The sequence below is a fragment of the Bubalus kerabau genome, chromosome 17, assembly GCF_029407905.1.
Source record: "Bubalus kerabau isolate K-KA32 ecotype Philippines breed swamp buffalo chromosome 17, PCC_UOA_SB_1v2, whole genome shotgun sequence".
NCBI lineage: Eukaryota > Metazoa > Chordata > Mammalia > Artiodactyla > Bovidae > Bubalus > Bubalus kerabau.
In genome coordinates, this window is record NC_073640.1 from 46784652 (window position 1) to 46803269 (window position 18618).

At 45.5% G+C, this 18618-nt stretch overlaps 1 protein-coding gene and 1 non-coding gene across 2 annotated transcripts in view; both read left to right on the plus strand.

Moving 5' to 3' along the window:
* Positions 1-11481, plus strand: part of WDR88 (WD repeat domain 88) — a 46564-nt gene extending 35083 nt beyond the window's left edge. Inside the window, exons 9-11 of the mRNA XM_055551131.1 lie at positions 1224-1292; positions 6570-6662; positions 9032-11481. Of these exons, the coding sequence (XP_055407106.1) occupies positions 1224-1292; positions 6570-6662; positions 9032-9202 (333 nt within the window). The 3' untranslated portion in view covers positions 9203-11481. The remainder of the gene's footprint in view (positions 1-1223; positions 1293-6569; positions 6663-9031) is intronic.
* A 32-nt stretch (positions 11482-11513) lies between these two features.
* TRNAT-AGU (transfer RNA threonine (anticodon AGU)) lies at positions 11514-11587 on the plus strand. The gene has a single exon. It is a non-coding gene; the product is annotated as a tRNA-Thr (tRNA).
* The last annotated feature ends 7031 nt before the right edge of the window (positions 11588-18618 follow it).

The following is an 18618-nucleotide window of genomic DNA, read 5'->3' on the forward strand; positions in this document are numbered from 1 at the left end:
TTAATCCATAGTGGGGGGGCCAGGAGGGCCTCTTGGAGAAGGTGGCATTTGAGCTGAGAACTGGAGGGCAAGGAAAGACTGGATGAGTGAGGATCTTGGGGAAAGGCATTCCAGGAAAATGGAGCAGTAAAGGCAAAAACTCCGAGTAGGGGCCGTGTCTGCAAACAGCAGGAGTCCCCATACAGAGGAATGAATGTCATCATGAGGCATGCACAGACAGCTGTGGATTCCAGAATGGTGGGTGTCAACTGGGTGCCTTTGGCTGCAAGTTAGAGGAGACTCAACTCCAAGTGGCTTTGTGATATGGAGATGGATTATCGAGCACAGCGAGAATCCAGAGGGTAGGCAGTTCCAGAACCGGTGCCTCTGTTCTAGTTGTCCCCATGCCAAGATTTTTGCACACCCCTTGGTCTTGTGATTGCATGGCCAACTTTGGCTGTGAATGCAGGAGACTCCCAGGGCTGTTCTGTGTCCCCCTCTTCTCTGTGGGTTTGGAGAGGCCAGGGGAGCTTACATCATAGCACATAAATGTTCAACCTCACTCTGGTTAAAAGTCCCTTTGTGCTCCCATCAGGTCATTCTACTCTCCTTTTCCTCTTCTCCCCTCTCTCTATTATTCCACCCTCAAATTCCTGCCCTGTTGTTAAATGCACAGCAGTTTAACCTAGCTCTTCTTTTCTTCTTACCATACCTCACCGTCCACCTCTTTCCATTTGGGAAAGACCAAAGAATGAAAAAGATGCTGACATGGAGCTCCAACATCATTAAGTGTCTGAACCAGCAAGTATTTATCTCCTCTAAACTCCATTTACTGGAGGAAATTAACCCCATGTACTTAGTCACAGTGGGTGGATTTGCAGTTACTTGAAGCCAAATGCTCCCTTAGCAATAGGACCACTGAGTGATATTTCCTAGAACAAAGAAAGCAGACAAAAAACTGCAAAATGTGCTCTGTGACCAGCTGGGAATATAATTTTTCCCCATTGTGTTAAGCACCAGAGTACTATTTTAAAAAACGCATATGGTGCTGTGAGAAACACACAAATCACAGGCCTTTACACTTTGTACTCCACCTTAAATGTCGTGGGTGAAACCAGGGACACACAATTAGCTGCTCTCAAAAGCAAGCAATGTTGAATTCTTGACTTTGTTTTTCAGTTCTTGTTGTTCTTTCAAAGGTTTTTTTCCCCTCTAGATCCTCTTAAAACTCTGCTTTTCTTCAGGGCCATAATGACTGGGTGATGGATGTTTCCATTAGCAACAACAAGAAATGGATCCTCTCTGCTTCAAAGGTAAAAGTAGCCAACCTTTGAGTGACTTAAAATCTCTGTCACATTTGTGAGAATTGTTGTTAGCAGAAATGTATTGTCAAGTAAGATTCCTGAGCATTTCAGTCTGAAAGCCACACCTGGCCAGGCTGTCCCCATCCAAGGAGCTGCCTGAAAATGGGGAAACTGGGTCTCTCCATTTGCTGAAGTGAGAAGTTTCCAGGTATTTCTTTGTACCATCATTAGTTGAACTTTGTTGGAGCAAGAGCCTGTTCAGACTGGCAAATGATGGAGCCAACTGGGGGCTTTGGAGGGAAAGGGGTCAGCTTGTGGACAAGCAGACCACTCTGAAGTTCCAGGAGGGTCTTCCCTCTCTACTCTCTGCATTCTTTGATTCCCATGCCAAGGGCACATAATGGCCAGCCTGGGACATCCTGAGGGCTGCCCTCCATGTGTGAGCATCAGAGAAGTAGGGTCCCACCTTGTCCCCCAACCTTAATTAGAATCATCTCATTCTCTAGACTGGGGGTTTCTAAGTGTATAAAAATGTGGACAAGACCCTGCCTGCCATGATCAGCTTATTAGAGAGCCAATGCAGGATACTGCAACACCTGACAAAAAAAAAGAGCAATAATATAATACATAATAAAAATTATATGCCAATGTGTTGTTACTTTAGCATAAAAGTATGAAAAATGATTATGTCAATTATATCTCAATAAAGCTAGAAAAAGTAAAAATACAAGCAAAGTATAAAAATGAGTATTTATTTAAAAATTATTTACTTTTCTGTCACATAAATACAATTATTTAAACAAAATAACACTAGAACTAGTCAATAACAGTATTAGTAGTAACCTATAATAGGATAATTAAGCAAATATGATTAAGAAAAATATGCTTTGTAATATTTCTTTCTGTCCTTTGATATAGCAATTTATTTTGACTTAAAGAGACTTTATTGGTTATTTTTTAAATTTTTTTAAAGTTTTTTTTATGTGGATCATTTAAAAAATCTTTATTGAATTTGTTACAATATTATTTCTGTATTATGTTTTGGTATTTTTGGCTGCAAGGCGTATGGGATCTTAGCTTCCCTGACCTGGGATCAAACCTACACTCCTTGCATTGGAAGGCAAAGTCTTAAGCAGTGGACCACCAGGGAAGTCCCTTTATTGATTAGTTAAATTTTACAGGCTATATTATTGTACATTCTTAAGATATATAAATGTAAAACTTTTTAAAAAGAGAATATAAATACAATAAGATTGGTTAGACAGATACTTTATGTATTTATCTTTTCCAGCTTTATTGAGATATAACTGGCATGTAACATCGTGTCAGATTAAGAGGTACAAGGTGTGGTCTGATAACACATATATATTGCAAATGCTTGCCACCATTTGTGCTGTGCTAAGTTGCTTCAATCGTGTCCCACTCTTGCGAACCTGTGGGCTGTGGCCCACCAGGCTCCTCTGTCCATGGGATTCTCCAAGCAAGAATACTGGAGTGGGTTGCCATACCTTCCTCCAGGGGATCTTCCCAACCCAGGGATCAAACCCAGGTCTCCTTGCATTGCAGGCAGATTCTTTACCGCTGAGCCAGCGGGAAGCCCAGTTGTTAGTCGCTCAGTTGTGTCTGACTGTTTGCAAGTCCATGGACTGTAGTCTGCCAGGTTCCTCCTCCGTCCATGGGAATCTCCAGGCAAGAATACTGGAGTGGGTCGCCATTTCCTTCTCCGGGAGATCTTCCCAACCCAGGGATCACACCCCGGTCTTCTTGTTTTGCAGGCGGATTCTTTACTGTTGGAACCACCAGGGAAGCCCTCTTACCACCACAGCCTGAGCTTCACCATGTCATATAATTAGCATTTCTATTTTTGTAACAAGACCATTTAAGATCTACTCTGTTAGCAAATTTCAAATATATTATACAGGATTATTATCTGTAATCAGCATGCTGTACATTAGAGCCCCAGAACTTGTTAATCTTATAATTGAAAGTTTGTGTCCTTTGACCCAAATATCTCTCCATTTCCCTCCTGCCCTCTCCCAGCCTCTGGTAACCACTACTCTACTCTGTTTTTTATAAATTTTTTTCTTTTTTTTTTTTAAGATTCCACATATCATTGAGATCGCACAATACTTGTCTTTTTCTGTCTGACTTATTTCATTTAGCATAATGCCCTCAACGTTCATCCTTGTCACAAATGGTGGAATGTCCTTATTTCTCATGGCCTAATAATATCCCAAATACACATACACACACATATATAAACTACATCCGCTTTATCCATTCATTCACTGTTGAGTGTTTAGCTTGTTTTCATACCTTGGTTTTATGAGTGATGCTGCAATGAACATGGGGGTGCAGATATCTCTTTGAGATCCTGTTTTTATTTCCTCTGGATATACACCCAGAAGAGGGATTCCTGGATCATGTGATAGTTCCATTCTCAATTTTTTTTTTTGAGGCTCCTCCAATACTTTTTTCCATAGCGCCTATACCAATTGACATTGCAACCTACAGTTCACAGCACTTCCCTTGTCTCCATGTTCTCACCAACACTTAACTTTTTGATAATAGCCATTCTAACAGTAAGGTGATATCTCATTGTGGTTTTGATTTACATTTCCTTAATAATTAGTGATGCTGAGCACATTTTCATGTACCTGTTGGTCATTTGTATGTCTTTTTTGGAAAATTGCTTATTCAGTTTCTCTTTTATTGCTATTGTTGTTATTGAATTCTGTGAGTTTTTTTAATGAGTTTTGAATATAAATATTTTCTCTTTATGGTTTCAGGTCTTATGTTTAAATCTTTAATTCATATGAGTTAATTTTTTTTGAGTTGTATAGATAGGGACCCAGTTTCATTCTTCTCTATGTAGTTATCTAGTTCTCCCAGCATTGCTTTTTTGTGGGAGAGGGCGAGGGTGGGATGATTTGAGAGAATGGCATTGAAACATGTATATTATCATATGTGAAACAAATCGCCAGTCCAGGTTCGATGCATGAGACAGGGTGCTCAGGGCTGGTGCGCTGGGATGACCCTGAGGGATGGGATGGGGAGGGAGTTGGGAGGGGAGTTCAGGATGGGGAACACATGTACACCCATGGCTGATTCATGTCAATGTATGGCAAAACCACTACAATATTGTAAAGTAATTAGCCTCCAATTAAAACAAATAAATTTATATTAAAAAATCATTTCCTTTTTAAAAATTTATTTATTTTTTAAAGGATAATTGCTTTACAAAATTTTGTTTTCTGTCAAACCTCAACATGAATCAGCCATAGGTATACCCCCTCCCTCTTGAACCTCCCTCCCATCTCCCTCCCCATCCCACCCCTCTAGGTTGATACATAGCCCCTGTTTGAGTTTCCTGAGACATACAGCAAATTCCTGTTGGCTATCTATTTTACATATGGTAATATAAGTTTCCATGTTACTCTCTCCATACATCTCACCCTCTCCTCCCCTCTCCCCATGACCATAAGTCTGTTCTCTATGTCTGTTTCTCCATTGCTGCCCTGCAAATAAATTCTTCGATACCATCTTTCTATATTCTGTATATATGCATTCAGATCAGATCAGATCAGTCGCTCAGTCGTGTCCAACTCTTTGCGACCCCATGAATCGCAGCACGCCAGGCCTCCCTGTCCATCACCAACTCCTGGACTTCACTCAGACTCACGTCCATTGAGTCAGTGATTCCATCCAGCCATCTCATCCTCTGTCGTCCCCTTCTCCTCTTGCCCCCAATCCCTCCTAGCATCAGAGTCCTTTCCAATGAGTCAACTCTTCGCATGAGGTGGCCAAAATACTGGAGTTTCAGCTTTAGCATCATTCCTTCCAAAGAAATCCCAGGGCTGATCTCCTTCAGAATGGACTGGTTGGATCTCCTTGCAGTCCAAGGGACTCTCAAGAGTCTTCTCCAACACCACAGTTCAAAAGCATCAATTCTTCGGCGCTCAGCCTTCTTCACAGTCCAACTCTCACATCCATACATGACCACAGGAAAAACCATAGCCTTGACTAGACGAACCTTTGTTGGCAAAGTAATGTCTCTGCTTTTGAATATGCTGTCAAGGTTGGCTATAACTTTCCTTCCAAGGAGTAAGCGTCTTTTAATTTCATGGCTGCAGTCACCATCTGTAGTGATTTTGGAGCCCCAGAAAAATAAAGTCTGACACTGTTTCCACTGTTTCCCCATCTATTTTCCATGAAGTGATGGGACCAGATGCCGTGATCTTCGTTTTCTGAATGTTGAGCTCTAAGCCAACTTTTTCACTCTCCTCTTTCACTTTCATCAAGAGGCTTTTGAGTTCCTCTTCACTTTCTGCCATAAGGGTGGTGTCATCTGCATATCTGAGGTTATTGATATCTCTCCCGGCAATCTTGATTCCAGCTGTGCTTCTTCCAGCCCAGCGTTTCTCATGATGTACTCTGCATATAAGTTAAATAAGCAGGGTGACAATATACAGCCTTGACGTACTCCTTTTCCTATTTGGAACCAGTCTGTTGTTCCATGTCCAGTTCTAACTGTTGCTTCCTGACCTGCATATAGGTTTCTCAAGAGGCAGGTCAGGTGGTCTGGTATTCCCATCTCTTTCAGAATTTTCCACAGTTTATTGTGATCCACATAGTCAAAGGCTTTGGCATAGTCAATAAAGCATAAATATATGCTTTTCTGGAACTCTCTTGCTTTTTCAATGATCCAGTGGATGTTGTGTGGGTTTTGCCAAAATCACGTCATGTTATCACCATCACAGTATCATACAGAACAATCTCACTGTCCTCAAAACTCAAAACTCCTTGTGCTGTACCTGCTCACCCTCCCCTTCTTCCCTAGAACCCCTGGCAACCATGGGCCTGTTTACTGGCTCCATATTTTTGCCTTTTGCATAATCTTATGTAGTTGGGATCATATAGTATGTAGCCTTTTCAGAGGTGGTTTCTTTCATTTAGAAATACGTATTTAAGGCTTCTCCTTTTGGTGACTTGACAGCTCTCGTCTATTTTTTCTCACTGAATAATATTCCATCACATAAATGAACTACAGCCTCTCTATTCTCTTATTCAGGGACATCTTTTTTGTTTCCACTCCTGGGGATGTGGGACTTCTGGTGCTAAGGCTAAGATAGTGCTAGACAAACTGGGACAGTCGGTCACCCTAACTCTGTCACTCTGCAGGTGGAAGTTCTCTGCATGAAACCTGGATGCCATGCACTTCCCTGGGCCGTCCAAGCCTAATGAGCCCATTTTGTGACTGCTGGTTTCTTGTTTAACTTCTTTTAGGATAGGACTGTGAGGCTATGGAATATTGAAGAAATTGACCAAATTCCCTTGGTAATCGAGCACAAAAAGACCCAGGGCTTAAAGGTGAAACAGGTTGGTATTGGGTAAAACAAAGCCAACTGAAGGCTTTCATTAGTTCTCTCTACAAATTGATTTATTTTTTGAACAAATATTTCTTGGACAACTGGGGATAAAACTATGAACAAACAGACTGAAATTTTTGCCCCTAGGGAGCTTACATTTCTAAAAGGGAAGATAAACAATGAATAAAGAAATAAGAAATGTATGTAGTAATTCACATGGTCATAGGTACTTTGGAGGAAAATATCAGGAAGGGAAATGGGAAGGCTGGTGGTATGGCTTTCTAAATGGGGGTCAGGAGAGGTCTCATTGAGAAGGTGACATTTGTTCAAAGATTTGAAGGTGGGGAGGGAGTGAGCTGTGAGCTGTGAAGCTGTTTTAGGGGAAGAACATCCCAGCAGAGGGAACAGCCCATGTAGAGACCCTGAGGCAGGACTGAGCCTGGTGCTGAAGAGTGGAATGAGTGGGGAGATGAGGCCCGAGGACATCCTGGAGGAATGGCTGGCACACAGCTGGACTCCGTGTGGGCCTCCTAAGCTCCGTCAGCAGAACCCTGGCCAGGTCCCCAGTGCCCCGTTTCCCATGGATGGAACTCAAACCCCAGTTCTCTGGTGGATGATCATGGTGGGCACAGCTGTTTCACCAGGTGTAGCCAGGACTAGCCCCGGGCAGTGGAGGCCAGTGCCTGCTGGGGCCTTGCAGTGCAGGCACCTGGCTACCCCTTCCCGAAGCTGAGGAGTCCCCATGGGCCCTTGTGAATCCTGGAATCCCCCAGGTTTGTCTCTGTTCAGAAGGTCGCCCAGCTGATAGCTACCACTTCTGGGGATGGCTAATTGGCTGAGTGCTGAAGGATGAACACTTTTGAACTGTGCTTTTGGAGAAGACTCTTGAGAGTCCCTTGGATTGCAAGGAGATCAAACCAGCCCATCCTAAAGGAAATCAGTCCTGAAAATTCATTGGAAGGACTGATGCTGAAGCTGAAGCTCCAATCCTTTGGCCACCTGATGTGAAGAGCCTACTCATTGGAAAAGACTCTGATGCTGGGAAAGATTGAAGTCAGGAGGAGAAGGGGTTGACAGAGGATGAGATGGTTGGATAGCATCACTGACTCGATGGACATGAGTCTGAGCAAACTTGGAGAGATAGTGAAGGACAGGGAGGCCTGGCATGCTGCAGTCCATGGGGTTGCAAAGAGTTGGACATGACTGAGTGATGGAACAACAAGAATAGCAATTGGGGAATGGCACTGGGGGCAGGGAGGTGATGGGTGGGTCCCCCATGGAACCGCATCTTTGTGGCCAGCTGATCCTCATGGTCTTTGCAGCCGTGTTGGCCCTTAGTCCCTGGAAGCTGACTGGCCACAGAGCAGTGCTTGTGTCTCCACCTGCCACCGGGGCGGGATCCAGGCACTGCCTCCTCCGAGCCCTGCTGTCCTGGGCTTGGGTCGTGGGGAATTATGCTATAGAATAAGGTAGGTAAAGGATCAAATACATTTCTTTCTTGTAAAAGGAAGGAAAGAAACCTACTTGAAGCTGTAGCAAAGATGAGCTTGCTGCATTTGACTTGCTCTGAATCAATGTGAGAAATCCTGGAGGCCAGGTTTCCCAGAGGACCTACCCTGGGTGGGGTTTGCCCCACCTCCCCTGCAGGCTTTGGGGCCCTAGAGAGGGCAAGGGTGGCAAAGCATAGGGGCTTGGAGAGCAAGGGTGGAGGCTTGCCACCTACAGGCTGGTCTCGGGGTACCTTGCTGTGGTGGGACCCTCTGAGAGACCTCTGTTCATGGCCCAAGAGTCCATCCCATGGTGCTGCTCACTTGTTGGTGGGAAAATGTGACAAGCAAGCTGTGTCACTCTACCCACTGTCCTTTGGGTGCTTCGGCCAGAAACAGGCTGAGACAGAGGAGGATGTTCAGCATCTTTATCATGTTCCTGCTTTGTTCAGAAGTCTTGCCTACTTGATGCTCTTTTAAAAGCTAGGTGTCCCGAGGACGTCAGGTAGTTAGGATACCCCTTGGCTCTGCAGTTTCACTCTGCACAGAGCAGAGGGTGATAGTTAGACATCCACCCCCAGTCCTTGCCATTGTCAAGTGGCTTTCCACTTCCCCCTCCCCCTCACCCACTGCTGGGACCCCACAGCAGGGGACACGAGTTGGCAGGACCTGTGTAGCTTTTGTGAGGGAAGAGAGGGGAAAGCCTGAGCTCATTCTCTCTCAGCAGTCTGCAGTTTCCATCTTTGTAGGCTTAGAGACCCCAGAGAGGAGAGGCAGCTCTTGCCTCAGCCCGGCCCCAGGTGGTTGGATCAGGGGGGAAGAATTCTAAACTGTATGCCTCGATCTCCTCTGATCAGCACCTCCTTTCTACTCTTAAAATATTTCATGTCAGTGTGAAGAATGTGACAGTCCTTTCTCCATCTACGAAAGCGACATCTTTTCTGAAACAGTCACCAAATGTGTGCTCTGCCGGATGAATGAGACAGACTTGTCAACAGAGGCCTCACGCTCATCAGGAGAGGCCTCACTGTCAAGGGAGAGCAGCCCAGATGAGGATGGCTGATGGCCACAAGACCCTTTGGGTGACTTGAGCCCAGGTCACCTGTCACGTAGGCTTGGGGGCTCTGCAGAGACCTCTCTCTGGGGCCCCTCCCCAGTGGGTGGGCCCATCAGAATAAGGCAGGGGCCAGGCCAGGCTCTGGCTGGACTCCCACCACTGCTTGGCCTCCTCAGCTCCACAGCACCTCAGGGATCCCTTTGTCTGTAGTTTTCATGCAGAATAAATCTAGATGCTTTTGGAAAACAGTGCGTGTGTGAATTCTAGGAACATTTTGGCTATTTCTATGTCCTGGTGTTCATCCTGTCTCATTTTGGGAACATATTCTGGTCTCTGGGTTTGCCCTGTAAAGCAGTCATTGGGTGCTGGCACCAGTAACCCCTGAGGAAGGGTCTGTGGAATGAAGAGGAAGCTGTGTAGCCCCCTCTGTGGAAGGGACTGTACTGTGGCCCTCTGGGTGCCTCCCTGGCTGATGCACCCAGATGGTCACCTGCCCAGAGCTGAGGAAGATCTCGTTAGGCAGGTAGGTGAGGGCATTTCCATCACAGAATGCTGCTTGTTTTCCACCCCAGTGTCCTCAACTTCCAGAATGCCCAAGCATGTGTACAGCCTCCTTCCTGCTTCCACAGCATCGAATACAACGTAAATCAATTACTGCACAAAGAGTGAAGGTTTCAGGTAAACAAGAAGGGCTCCCTTTTCCATTTGGTAGGGCTTACAGGAGTCCCATCAGGTTTCCCTGGTGGCTCAGATGGTAAAGCATCCGCCTGCGGGAGACCTGGGTTCGATCCCTGGGTTGGGAAGATCCCCTGGAGGAGGGCATGGCAACCGTCTCCAGAGTTCTGCCCTGGAGAATCCCATGGACAGAGGAGCCTGGCAGGCGACATCTCGACTACCCCCATGGGGTCGCAGAGTCCGATACAACTGAGCGACTCAGCACAGCACAGGATTTCCATCAAATATCATTAGTATGCCCCTTGGTCCCTCTTAAAAACTTAGGCGCAGGACTGATTTACTTAATGTTAATTGACTGGCATCCTAGAATTCTGTCCAAGAGCACCCTAACCCGGTAGTCATTGCCTAGGCAGGCCCTGTGCTTGGTGTTGCCCTCCTTCGTCACAACAGGGGTGACTGCCCAGCTTCAGCAGACTGTTCAGTATTTATCCATTAATTTACAAGAATGATGATGGATGGTACACGGCAAAACTCCACTGAATGGCCTCCAAGTATTGGAAGAGAAGTCGTATCCTTTCTCCCTCACACGAAGACACGCAGAGATTATTTTTCCTCACTGCGGAGGAGGATGGACAGCCTGCATGTATCAACACTGTCCCCAGGGATGGACACTTAGGTTGCTTCTCCTTTTTGACTTTTACAAACAGTACTGGAACGAACCTTCTTGTGTACATAGGTTTGCAGAGACTGACATTCCTCCTGTGGATGAAACTCTCCCACTGGAGAAATCTCTGCGTCAATGAATTAGCAGGTTTCGGGTTTGTTGCTGCTCAAAAGCCCTCTGAAAAGTGTTGCGAGGAAGGGGCTGATGTGTCTGAGTGAGGAGCCCCAGAAGGCGTGAAGAAGAAGCCTTGGTCGGTAGGGCTCTGCTTTTCTCTGGCAGCAGAATCCTCCCACGTATGGCGTTGATGCTCCAAGGGCGGCAGCCTAGGCCCCTTGAAGCTCTGGATCCTTCAGTGCTTATTCAGGGTCCCCTCGGTGCCCCGGATTCTTTCTGTGCTCAGGGACCGCGGAAGGGGCCCAGTGGAACCTACAGGTCTGGTGTTGACCGGCGGGCGAATGAGCCCCCAGAACTGGCGGCGCCCGAGATCACGGTGGCTAGTGTGCGGCCGAGGAGGGCAATCGGTTTCCCAGGCTGAGGGCGCCAGTGTTATGGGTCCGACGAGTGGTCACCGCGGGACCACCGCCGGGTGTGAGCCGAGACCCGACGCGGGGGCAGCCGGCGGCCAGGCAGCGCTCGCGGGGCCGGGATCTCTGGAGCGGGAGGGGCTCGGCCTTGCCGGACAGCGTGGGGCTTCCCTGCACCAGTTATGGAGGGCCGGGGACCGGACCTTGCGCGAGCATCCCCTAAAGACGGGCCATCCTGGCTCCACGTCGGTGAGCCGATAGCACAACACTGAGATCACCGGCCCCCTCAGCTCACTGTCCGAGCTTCCGGTTTCAGAGTGCCCCTGGTCTAAGTTGCCTGTGACCGAGACCTTACACTGCGCATGCGTCATCCACCAACAAAGTTTGTGCGCATGCGCGCAGCCTATGTAGTAAACAGTGATGAGGAACAGATTTGCAAAGCAGAAACGCGGGTGGCGCCGTGGCTTAGTTGGTTAAAGCGCCTGTCTAGTAAACAGGAGATCCTGGGTTCGAATCCCAGCGGTGCCTCAACCGAGCGTCCCGGCTCTCTTTTTACCCACCACCCAATTTTGCTGCGCCTCTACCCTGTTCCTCCTCGCTTTGGGGGTGTGACAGGAGGCTTTGTTGTAGTTCAGTCTCTGTCGTGTCTGACCCTTTGCGACCCAATGGATGGTTGCACGCCAGGCTTCCCTGGACTTCATTATCTCTGGGAGTTTGCTCAAACTCAGGTCCGTGGAGTCGGTGATTCCATGCACCCTAACCCTAACGCTAACCCTCTCATCCTCTGTCTCCCTCTTCTACTGCCATCAATCTTTCCTAGCATCAGGGAAAAGAGAGAGCTTAATAAGCCATTTTAGTCAGCCCCTGCCCGTGGCGCGGTGGGGCGCTGGCCCTCCTCGGAGTCCCTAGAGTTTCTTGAGTGGCAGGGGATCATTGACTGGGGCTTTGGTGCCGAGGGGACGCTAGCTGGAGGCGGCGCAGGACTTCCCTTTAGCCGTGGGAACACTCTGGGGTTGGAGACCTGCACAGGTCCCGCGGCGGCTGCGTGGTGAGGCCGAGCCCTCGCGCTCCTCCATCGATTTCTCAGTGCTGGGCGCCCCTCACACAGGTCTCCCGACTTACTCCTCTCTCTCCAGCCACACGATCCGGATCATTGTTCCCCAGACTGAAAGACGGGTTCGATGAGGTCAAGGGAGGTCCAAAGTTGCCGGAGAGAAAGGAGGATTGAACCCCGCCAGAGCGACTCTCGGGGTGATAAAAGTATGACATTTCCAGGGAGGGAGCCTCAAATGGGACTCCCTGTGCCAAGTTTAGAGCCAGCTGCTCCGAGGTGCCTTCTGTGAGGCTGAATCCTAAGGCCCGGAGCTGCACAAGTAGATAGATGATTGTGGGTTCTGACCCCGAGCAATTGTATCGGAGTCTCTGGCGGGGGCAATAAGGCCTTGGAAAGAAAAGAACAAGTTATCCAGGAATTCTCATGTCAACCTCAACAATTTTCCTGTTAGATGCTTCAGGACAGTCCCGACGAGTCGCAGAAATGGCAGTTTATGGCATCAGCGTCTGTACGCAGATCACCTGCTCCAGAAGCTGCACCTTTCTCGCCTTCTCCCATGGTTCTGAGTGTGTGTGTGTGTGTGTGTGTGTGTGTGTGTGTGTGTGTGTGTGTGTGTTTCCCTCTTTGTTGCGGGTGGGTTCTTGCCCTTTGCCGCTTGTTTGGTTTTGTTTGGTGTTGCAAAGGAAAACTTGTAGGACTACTTTGAGGCTTTGCATTTCTGATAGGAGAATCCTCCTAACCCAATTGGAGAAGAAGACTTTATTGGTCATAGGGCTTGAGTCATTTTTTTTCTGGCACATCTTTACTGCTAGCCTGAGGTATTCGGAGTCAGTTTTGAGCATTTGCCTGTTAGATAGATAAGGGGAGTCCTTGGTTGGGAGTGTGAATCTGGGTCTTAGGGAAAGTCCTCTGGAGAAAAGCATCTCTGAGCCATCACGCCTTTGTGCCGGCTTACCTGGTGGCGCAGATGGAAAAGAATGTACCCGCAATGCGGGAGTCCTGGGTTTGATCCTTGGGTTGGGAAGATCCCCTGGAGAAGGGCATGGCAACCCAATCCAGTATTCTTTTTTTTTTTTTACATTTTTAACTTTTTTTTAATTGAAGGATAATTGCTTTACAGAATTTTGTTGTTTTCTGTCTAATCTCAACATGAATCAGCCATAGGTATACATATATCCCCTCCCTTTTGAACCTCCCTCCCATCTCCCTCCCCATCCCACCCCTCTAGGTTGATACAGAGCCCCTTGGTTTCCTGAGACATACAGCAAATTCCCGTTGACTATCTATTTTACATATGGTAATGTAAGTTTCCATGTTACTCTCTCCATACATCTCACCCTCTCCTCCCCCCTCCCCATGTCCATAAGTCTATTCTCTATGTCTGTTTCTCCATTGCTGCCCTGTAAATAAATTCTTCAGTACTATTTTTCTAGATTCCATATATATGCATTAGCGTATGATATTTATCTTTCTCTTTTTGACTTACTTCATTCTGTATAATAGGCTCTAGGTTCATCCACCTCATTAGAACTGACTCAAATGCATTCCTTTTTATGCCTGAGTAAAGAAAGGCAATGCCAAAGAATGCTCAAAATACCGCACAATTGCACTCATCTCACACACTAGTAAAGTAATGCTCAAAATTCTCCAAGCCAGGCTTCAGCAATACGTGAACCGTGAACTTCCAGATGTTCAAGCTGGTTTTAGAAAAGACAGAGGAACCAGAGATCAAATTGCCAACATCTGCTGGATCATGGAAAAAGCAAGAGAGTTCCAGAAAAACATCTATTTCTGCTTTGTTGACTATGCCACAGCCTTTGACTGTGTGGATCACAAGAAGCTGTGGAAAATTCTTAAAGAGATGGGAATACCAGACCACCTGACCTGCCTCTTGAGAAACCTATATGCAGGTCAGGAAGCAACAGTTAGAACTGGACATGGAACAACAGACTGGTTCCAAATAGGAAAAGGAGTACATCAAGGCTGTATATTGTCACCCTGCTTATTTAACTTATATGCAGAGTACATCATGAGAAACGCTGGGCTGGAAGAAGCACAGCTGGAATCAAGATTGCCGGGAGAGATATCAATAACCTCAGATATGCAGATGACACCACCCTTATGGCAGAAAGTGAAGAGGAACTCAAAAGCCTCTTGATGAAAGTGAAAGAGGAGAGTGAAAAAGTTGGCTTAAAGCTCAACATTCAGAAAACGAAGATCATGGCATCTGGTCCCATCACTTCATGGGAAATAGATGGGGAAACAGTGTCAGACTTTATTTTTTTGGGCTCCAGAATCACTGCAGATGGTGATTGCAGCCATGAAATTAAAAGACACTCCTTGGAAGGAAAGTTATGACCAACCTAGATAGCATATTCAAAAGCAGAGACATTACTTTGCCAACAAAGGTCTGTCTAGTCAAGGCTGTGGTTTTTCCAGTGTTCATGTATGGATGTGAGAGTTGGACTGTGAAGAAAGCTGAGCGCTGAAGAATTGATGCTTTTGAACTGTGGTGTTGGAGAAGACTCTTGAGAGTCCCTTGGACTGCAAGGAGATCCAACCAGTCCATTCTGAAGGAGATGAGCCCTGGGATTTCTTTGGAAGGAATGATGCTAAAGCTGAAACTCCAGTACTTTGGCCACCTCATGCGAAGAGTTGACTCATTGGAAAAGACTCTGATGCTGGGAGGGATTGGGGGCAGGAGGAGAAGGGGACGACAGAGGGTGAGATGGCTGGCTGGCATCACCGACTCGATGGACATGAGTTTGAGTGAACTCCGGGAGTTGGTGATGGACAGGGAGGCCTGGCATGCTGCAATTCATGGGGTTGCAAAGAGTCAGACATGACTGAGAGACTGAACTAAACTGAACTGAATATCCCATTGTGTATATGTACCACAACTTCTTTATCCATTCATCTGTCGATGGATATCTAGGTTGCTTCCATGTTCTAGCTATTGTAAATAGTGCTGCAGTGAGCAATGGGATACATGTGTCTTTTTCAATTTTGGTTTCCTCAGGGAATATGCCTAGGAGTGGGATTGCTGGGTCATATGGTGGTTTTATTCCTAGTTTTTTAAGGAATCTCCATACTGTCTTACATAGTGGCTGTATCAATTTACATTCCCACCAACAGTGCAAGAGCTTTTCCTTTTCTCCACACCCTCTCCAGCATTTATTTTTGATGATGGCCGTTCTGACTGGTGTGAGGTGATATCTCATTGTAGATTTTACTTGCATTTCTCTAATAATGAGTGATGTTGAGCATCTTTTCATGTGCTTGTCAGCCATCTGTATATCTTCTTTGGTGAAATGTCTATTTAAGTCCTTTTCCTTCTTTTTTGATTCAGTACCATATTTTCCTACTTTTTGTTTGTTTTTCTGGTATTGAGTTGTATGAGCTGCTTGTATATTTTGGAAATTAATCCTTTGTCAGTTGTTTCATTTGCTATTATTTTCTCCCATTCTGAGGGTTGTCCTTTTACCTTGCTTCTAGTTTCCTTTGCTGTGCAAAAGCTTTTAAGTTTAATCAGGTCCCACTTGTTTACTTTCGTTTTTATTTCTATTACTCTAGGTGGTGGGTCATAGAGGATCTTGCTTTGATTTATGTTATCGAGTGTTCTGCCTATGTTTTCCTCTAAGAGTTTTATAGTTTCTGGTCTTACATCTATGACTTTAATCCATTTTGAGTATATTTTTGTGTATGGTGTAAGGAAGTGTTCTAATTTCGTACTTTTACATGTAGCTGTCCAGTTTTTTCCAGCACCATTTATTGAAGAGGCTGTCTTTGCCCCATTGAATATTCTTGCCTCCTTTGTCACAAATAAGGTACCCATAAGTGCATGGGTTTGTTTCTGGGCTTTCTATCTTGTTCCATTGGTCTATATTTGTTTTTGTGCCAATACCCACTCCAGTATTCTTGACTGGAGAATTCCATGGATGGAGGAGCCTGGCGGGTTACACAGCCCATGGGGTCACAAAGAGTCGGACACACCTGAGTGACTAAGCACACACAGCCTTGCCCGCAGCTGGTAACTTTGAAGATGTCCTCACTCCTGGGCAGTGAGCAAAGCCAGAAAAGAGATTTAGGCCCAGGGTTGAGCCCAGCCTTCCTTCTTTTCTTTTCAACATCATGCTATTTCTGCGTGGGGCCTTTCTACTTGCTGTGCCCTGCACTTGGAATGCTATTTCCTGGGTCTTTTGCAGAAATGGATCTTTCTTCTCTCTTGGCAGTCAATAAGCGTATCACCTCTTTGGGAGGCCTCCTCTCACCATGCTCTGAACAGGTTCCTCTAGGTCAGCATCCCATACCTCATCTTGCCTATTTCCTTATAGCCTTTTCACAGTCTGAAATCATTTTCTCTCTTGTCCACTTCCTCAAAGAGCATTAAGCCCGGGCAGGTGGGCAGCCTCATATGTCTATCTACCTAATGGTGCTTGGACCGTAATAGGCATTTGTGGACACATGACTCTTTTTTTTTAATATATGTATTTAGCTGTGCCAGGTGTTAGTTTCGGCACACAGGATCTTTGATCTTCATTATGGCAAGGGACATCTTTACTAGTAGCATGCAAACTCTTAGTTGTGACACGTGGGATCTGTTTCCCTGACCAGGTATTGAACCTGGGTCTTCTGCATTGGGAGCATGGACTCTTAGCCAGTGAACTGCCAAGGAAGTCCCTGGACACATGACTTTTTAAAAATTGAACATATAATATTGATTGGATTATGCAGTTTTTGGACAGTTGGTTCGGCCTTTTCAAATACCGTAAGGCACCAGTTCTCAAAATGTGGTTCCTGGAACCCTAGGGGTCCCTAAGACTCTCTTCGGTGGTCAACTCTACTTTCATGATTTTACTGTATGTCACTTTTTCACTGTGCTCACATTGTCATCGATGGGCTGCAACACATCAGCATAGATGCGGGTAAATTCAAGGCAGTGGCGCCGCAGGGCCCTAGTTATCATTATATTTATTCTTCACTACTACACTTTCAGAATTCCCTGGTGGCTCAGATAGTAAAGATGTTTGTTTGTTTTACTTACTCAGTCATGTCTGACTCTTTGTTATCCCATGGACTATAGCAAAGGCTCCTCTGTATGTGGAATTCTCCAGGCAAGAATACTGGAATGGGTTGCCATTTCCTTCTCCAGATGGTAAAGAATCTGTTTGATCCCTGGGTCCAGAAGATTCCCCAGAGAAGGAAATGGCAACCCACTCCAGTATTCTTGCCTGGAAAATCTCATGGACAGAGGAGCCTAGTTGGCTACAGTCCATGAGGTTGCAGAGAGTTGGACACGACTGGGCAACTTCACTTTCTACTCTTTCACAGAGAAAAAGCCAGTTTCCCTTAAGAATGTGCTTATGAAGCAGTAAGCATTATTAATTTTATTACATCTTAACACAAGTACTTCAATATTTTGTGTGAGGAAATGGAAAGTAGTCAAAGAGCCCTTCTGCCGAGTATCATGGCTCAGTGGTTATTCCGAGAAAAAGTACTTGTGTGATTGTTTATCAGGTGACAAGACAACGGTTTTCACAGAACACCATTTCCACTTGAAAAGATAACCGACAGGCAAACTGTGCTTATTCACACTTGGGTATTTAATAGACATCTTAAAAATGAATAAAGTGAACCTATCACTTCAAGGAAACCAACTGACAGTATTTGTTGCCAATGATAAAATGTGGATTTCCAAACCAAAACACAAGTTTTAGAAGAGTTGTATCCACCACCATGAGCTCGATGGTTTTCCAGTATTTAAAAACTTTCTGGGACTTCCCTGGTGGTCCAGTGGTTAAGAATCTGCCTTAGAACCTTGGTGGGGGTTCTAGGTATAGGATAAAAGAAGAATATCCACAATTTTCTGGAAAAGGCTATTAAAATCCTCCTCCCTTTTCCATCTACATATAGCTCTGAGGACATATTGTCTTCTATTTCAACCAAGATAACGTATCACAGCAGACTGAATGCAGGAGTAGATATGACAACTCAGCTGCCTTCTGTTAAACCCAACATAAAAGAGATTTGCAAACTGTAAGACAATGCCATCCTTCTCACTCAGTTTTGTTTTATTTTGTAAATAGTTTCATGCAAAATGTTATTTAACTTGTAATTAGTATTACTTTAAAACATTGTTTTAAAGTTATTGTTAAAACTTATTGTTACTTTAAAACATTAATACATATTTATAAATTTGTCTCAATTTTAATTTCTAATATCTCAAATTACTGATAGATATATTCCAAATAAAAACTTCTTTGGGATCCTCAGTAATTTTTAAGAGTACAAAGAGATCTCAAGGTAAAAAGAATTGAGAACCACTGTTTTAGTGAAAAAGCTTTTGGAGCCTTGAAGGATTTTAGGAGAGGCGGGATAAGAGAGTGTTGGGATATGTGTGAGGGGTTGCATGTGTTCCCCTCGATGAAACAACTCTGAATTATGGTAACTGAGGATTGGAATGTGGTGACAACATCATTTTCATTGACCACTGACTCCTCCATTC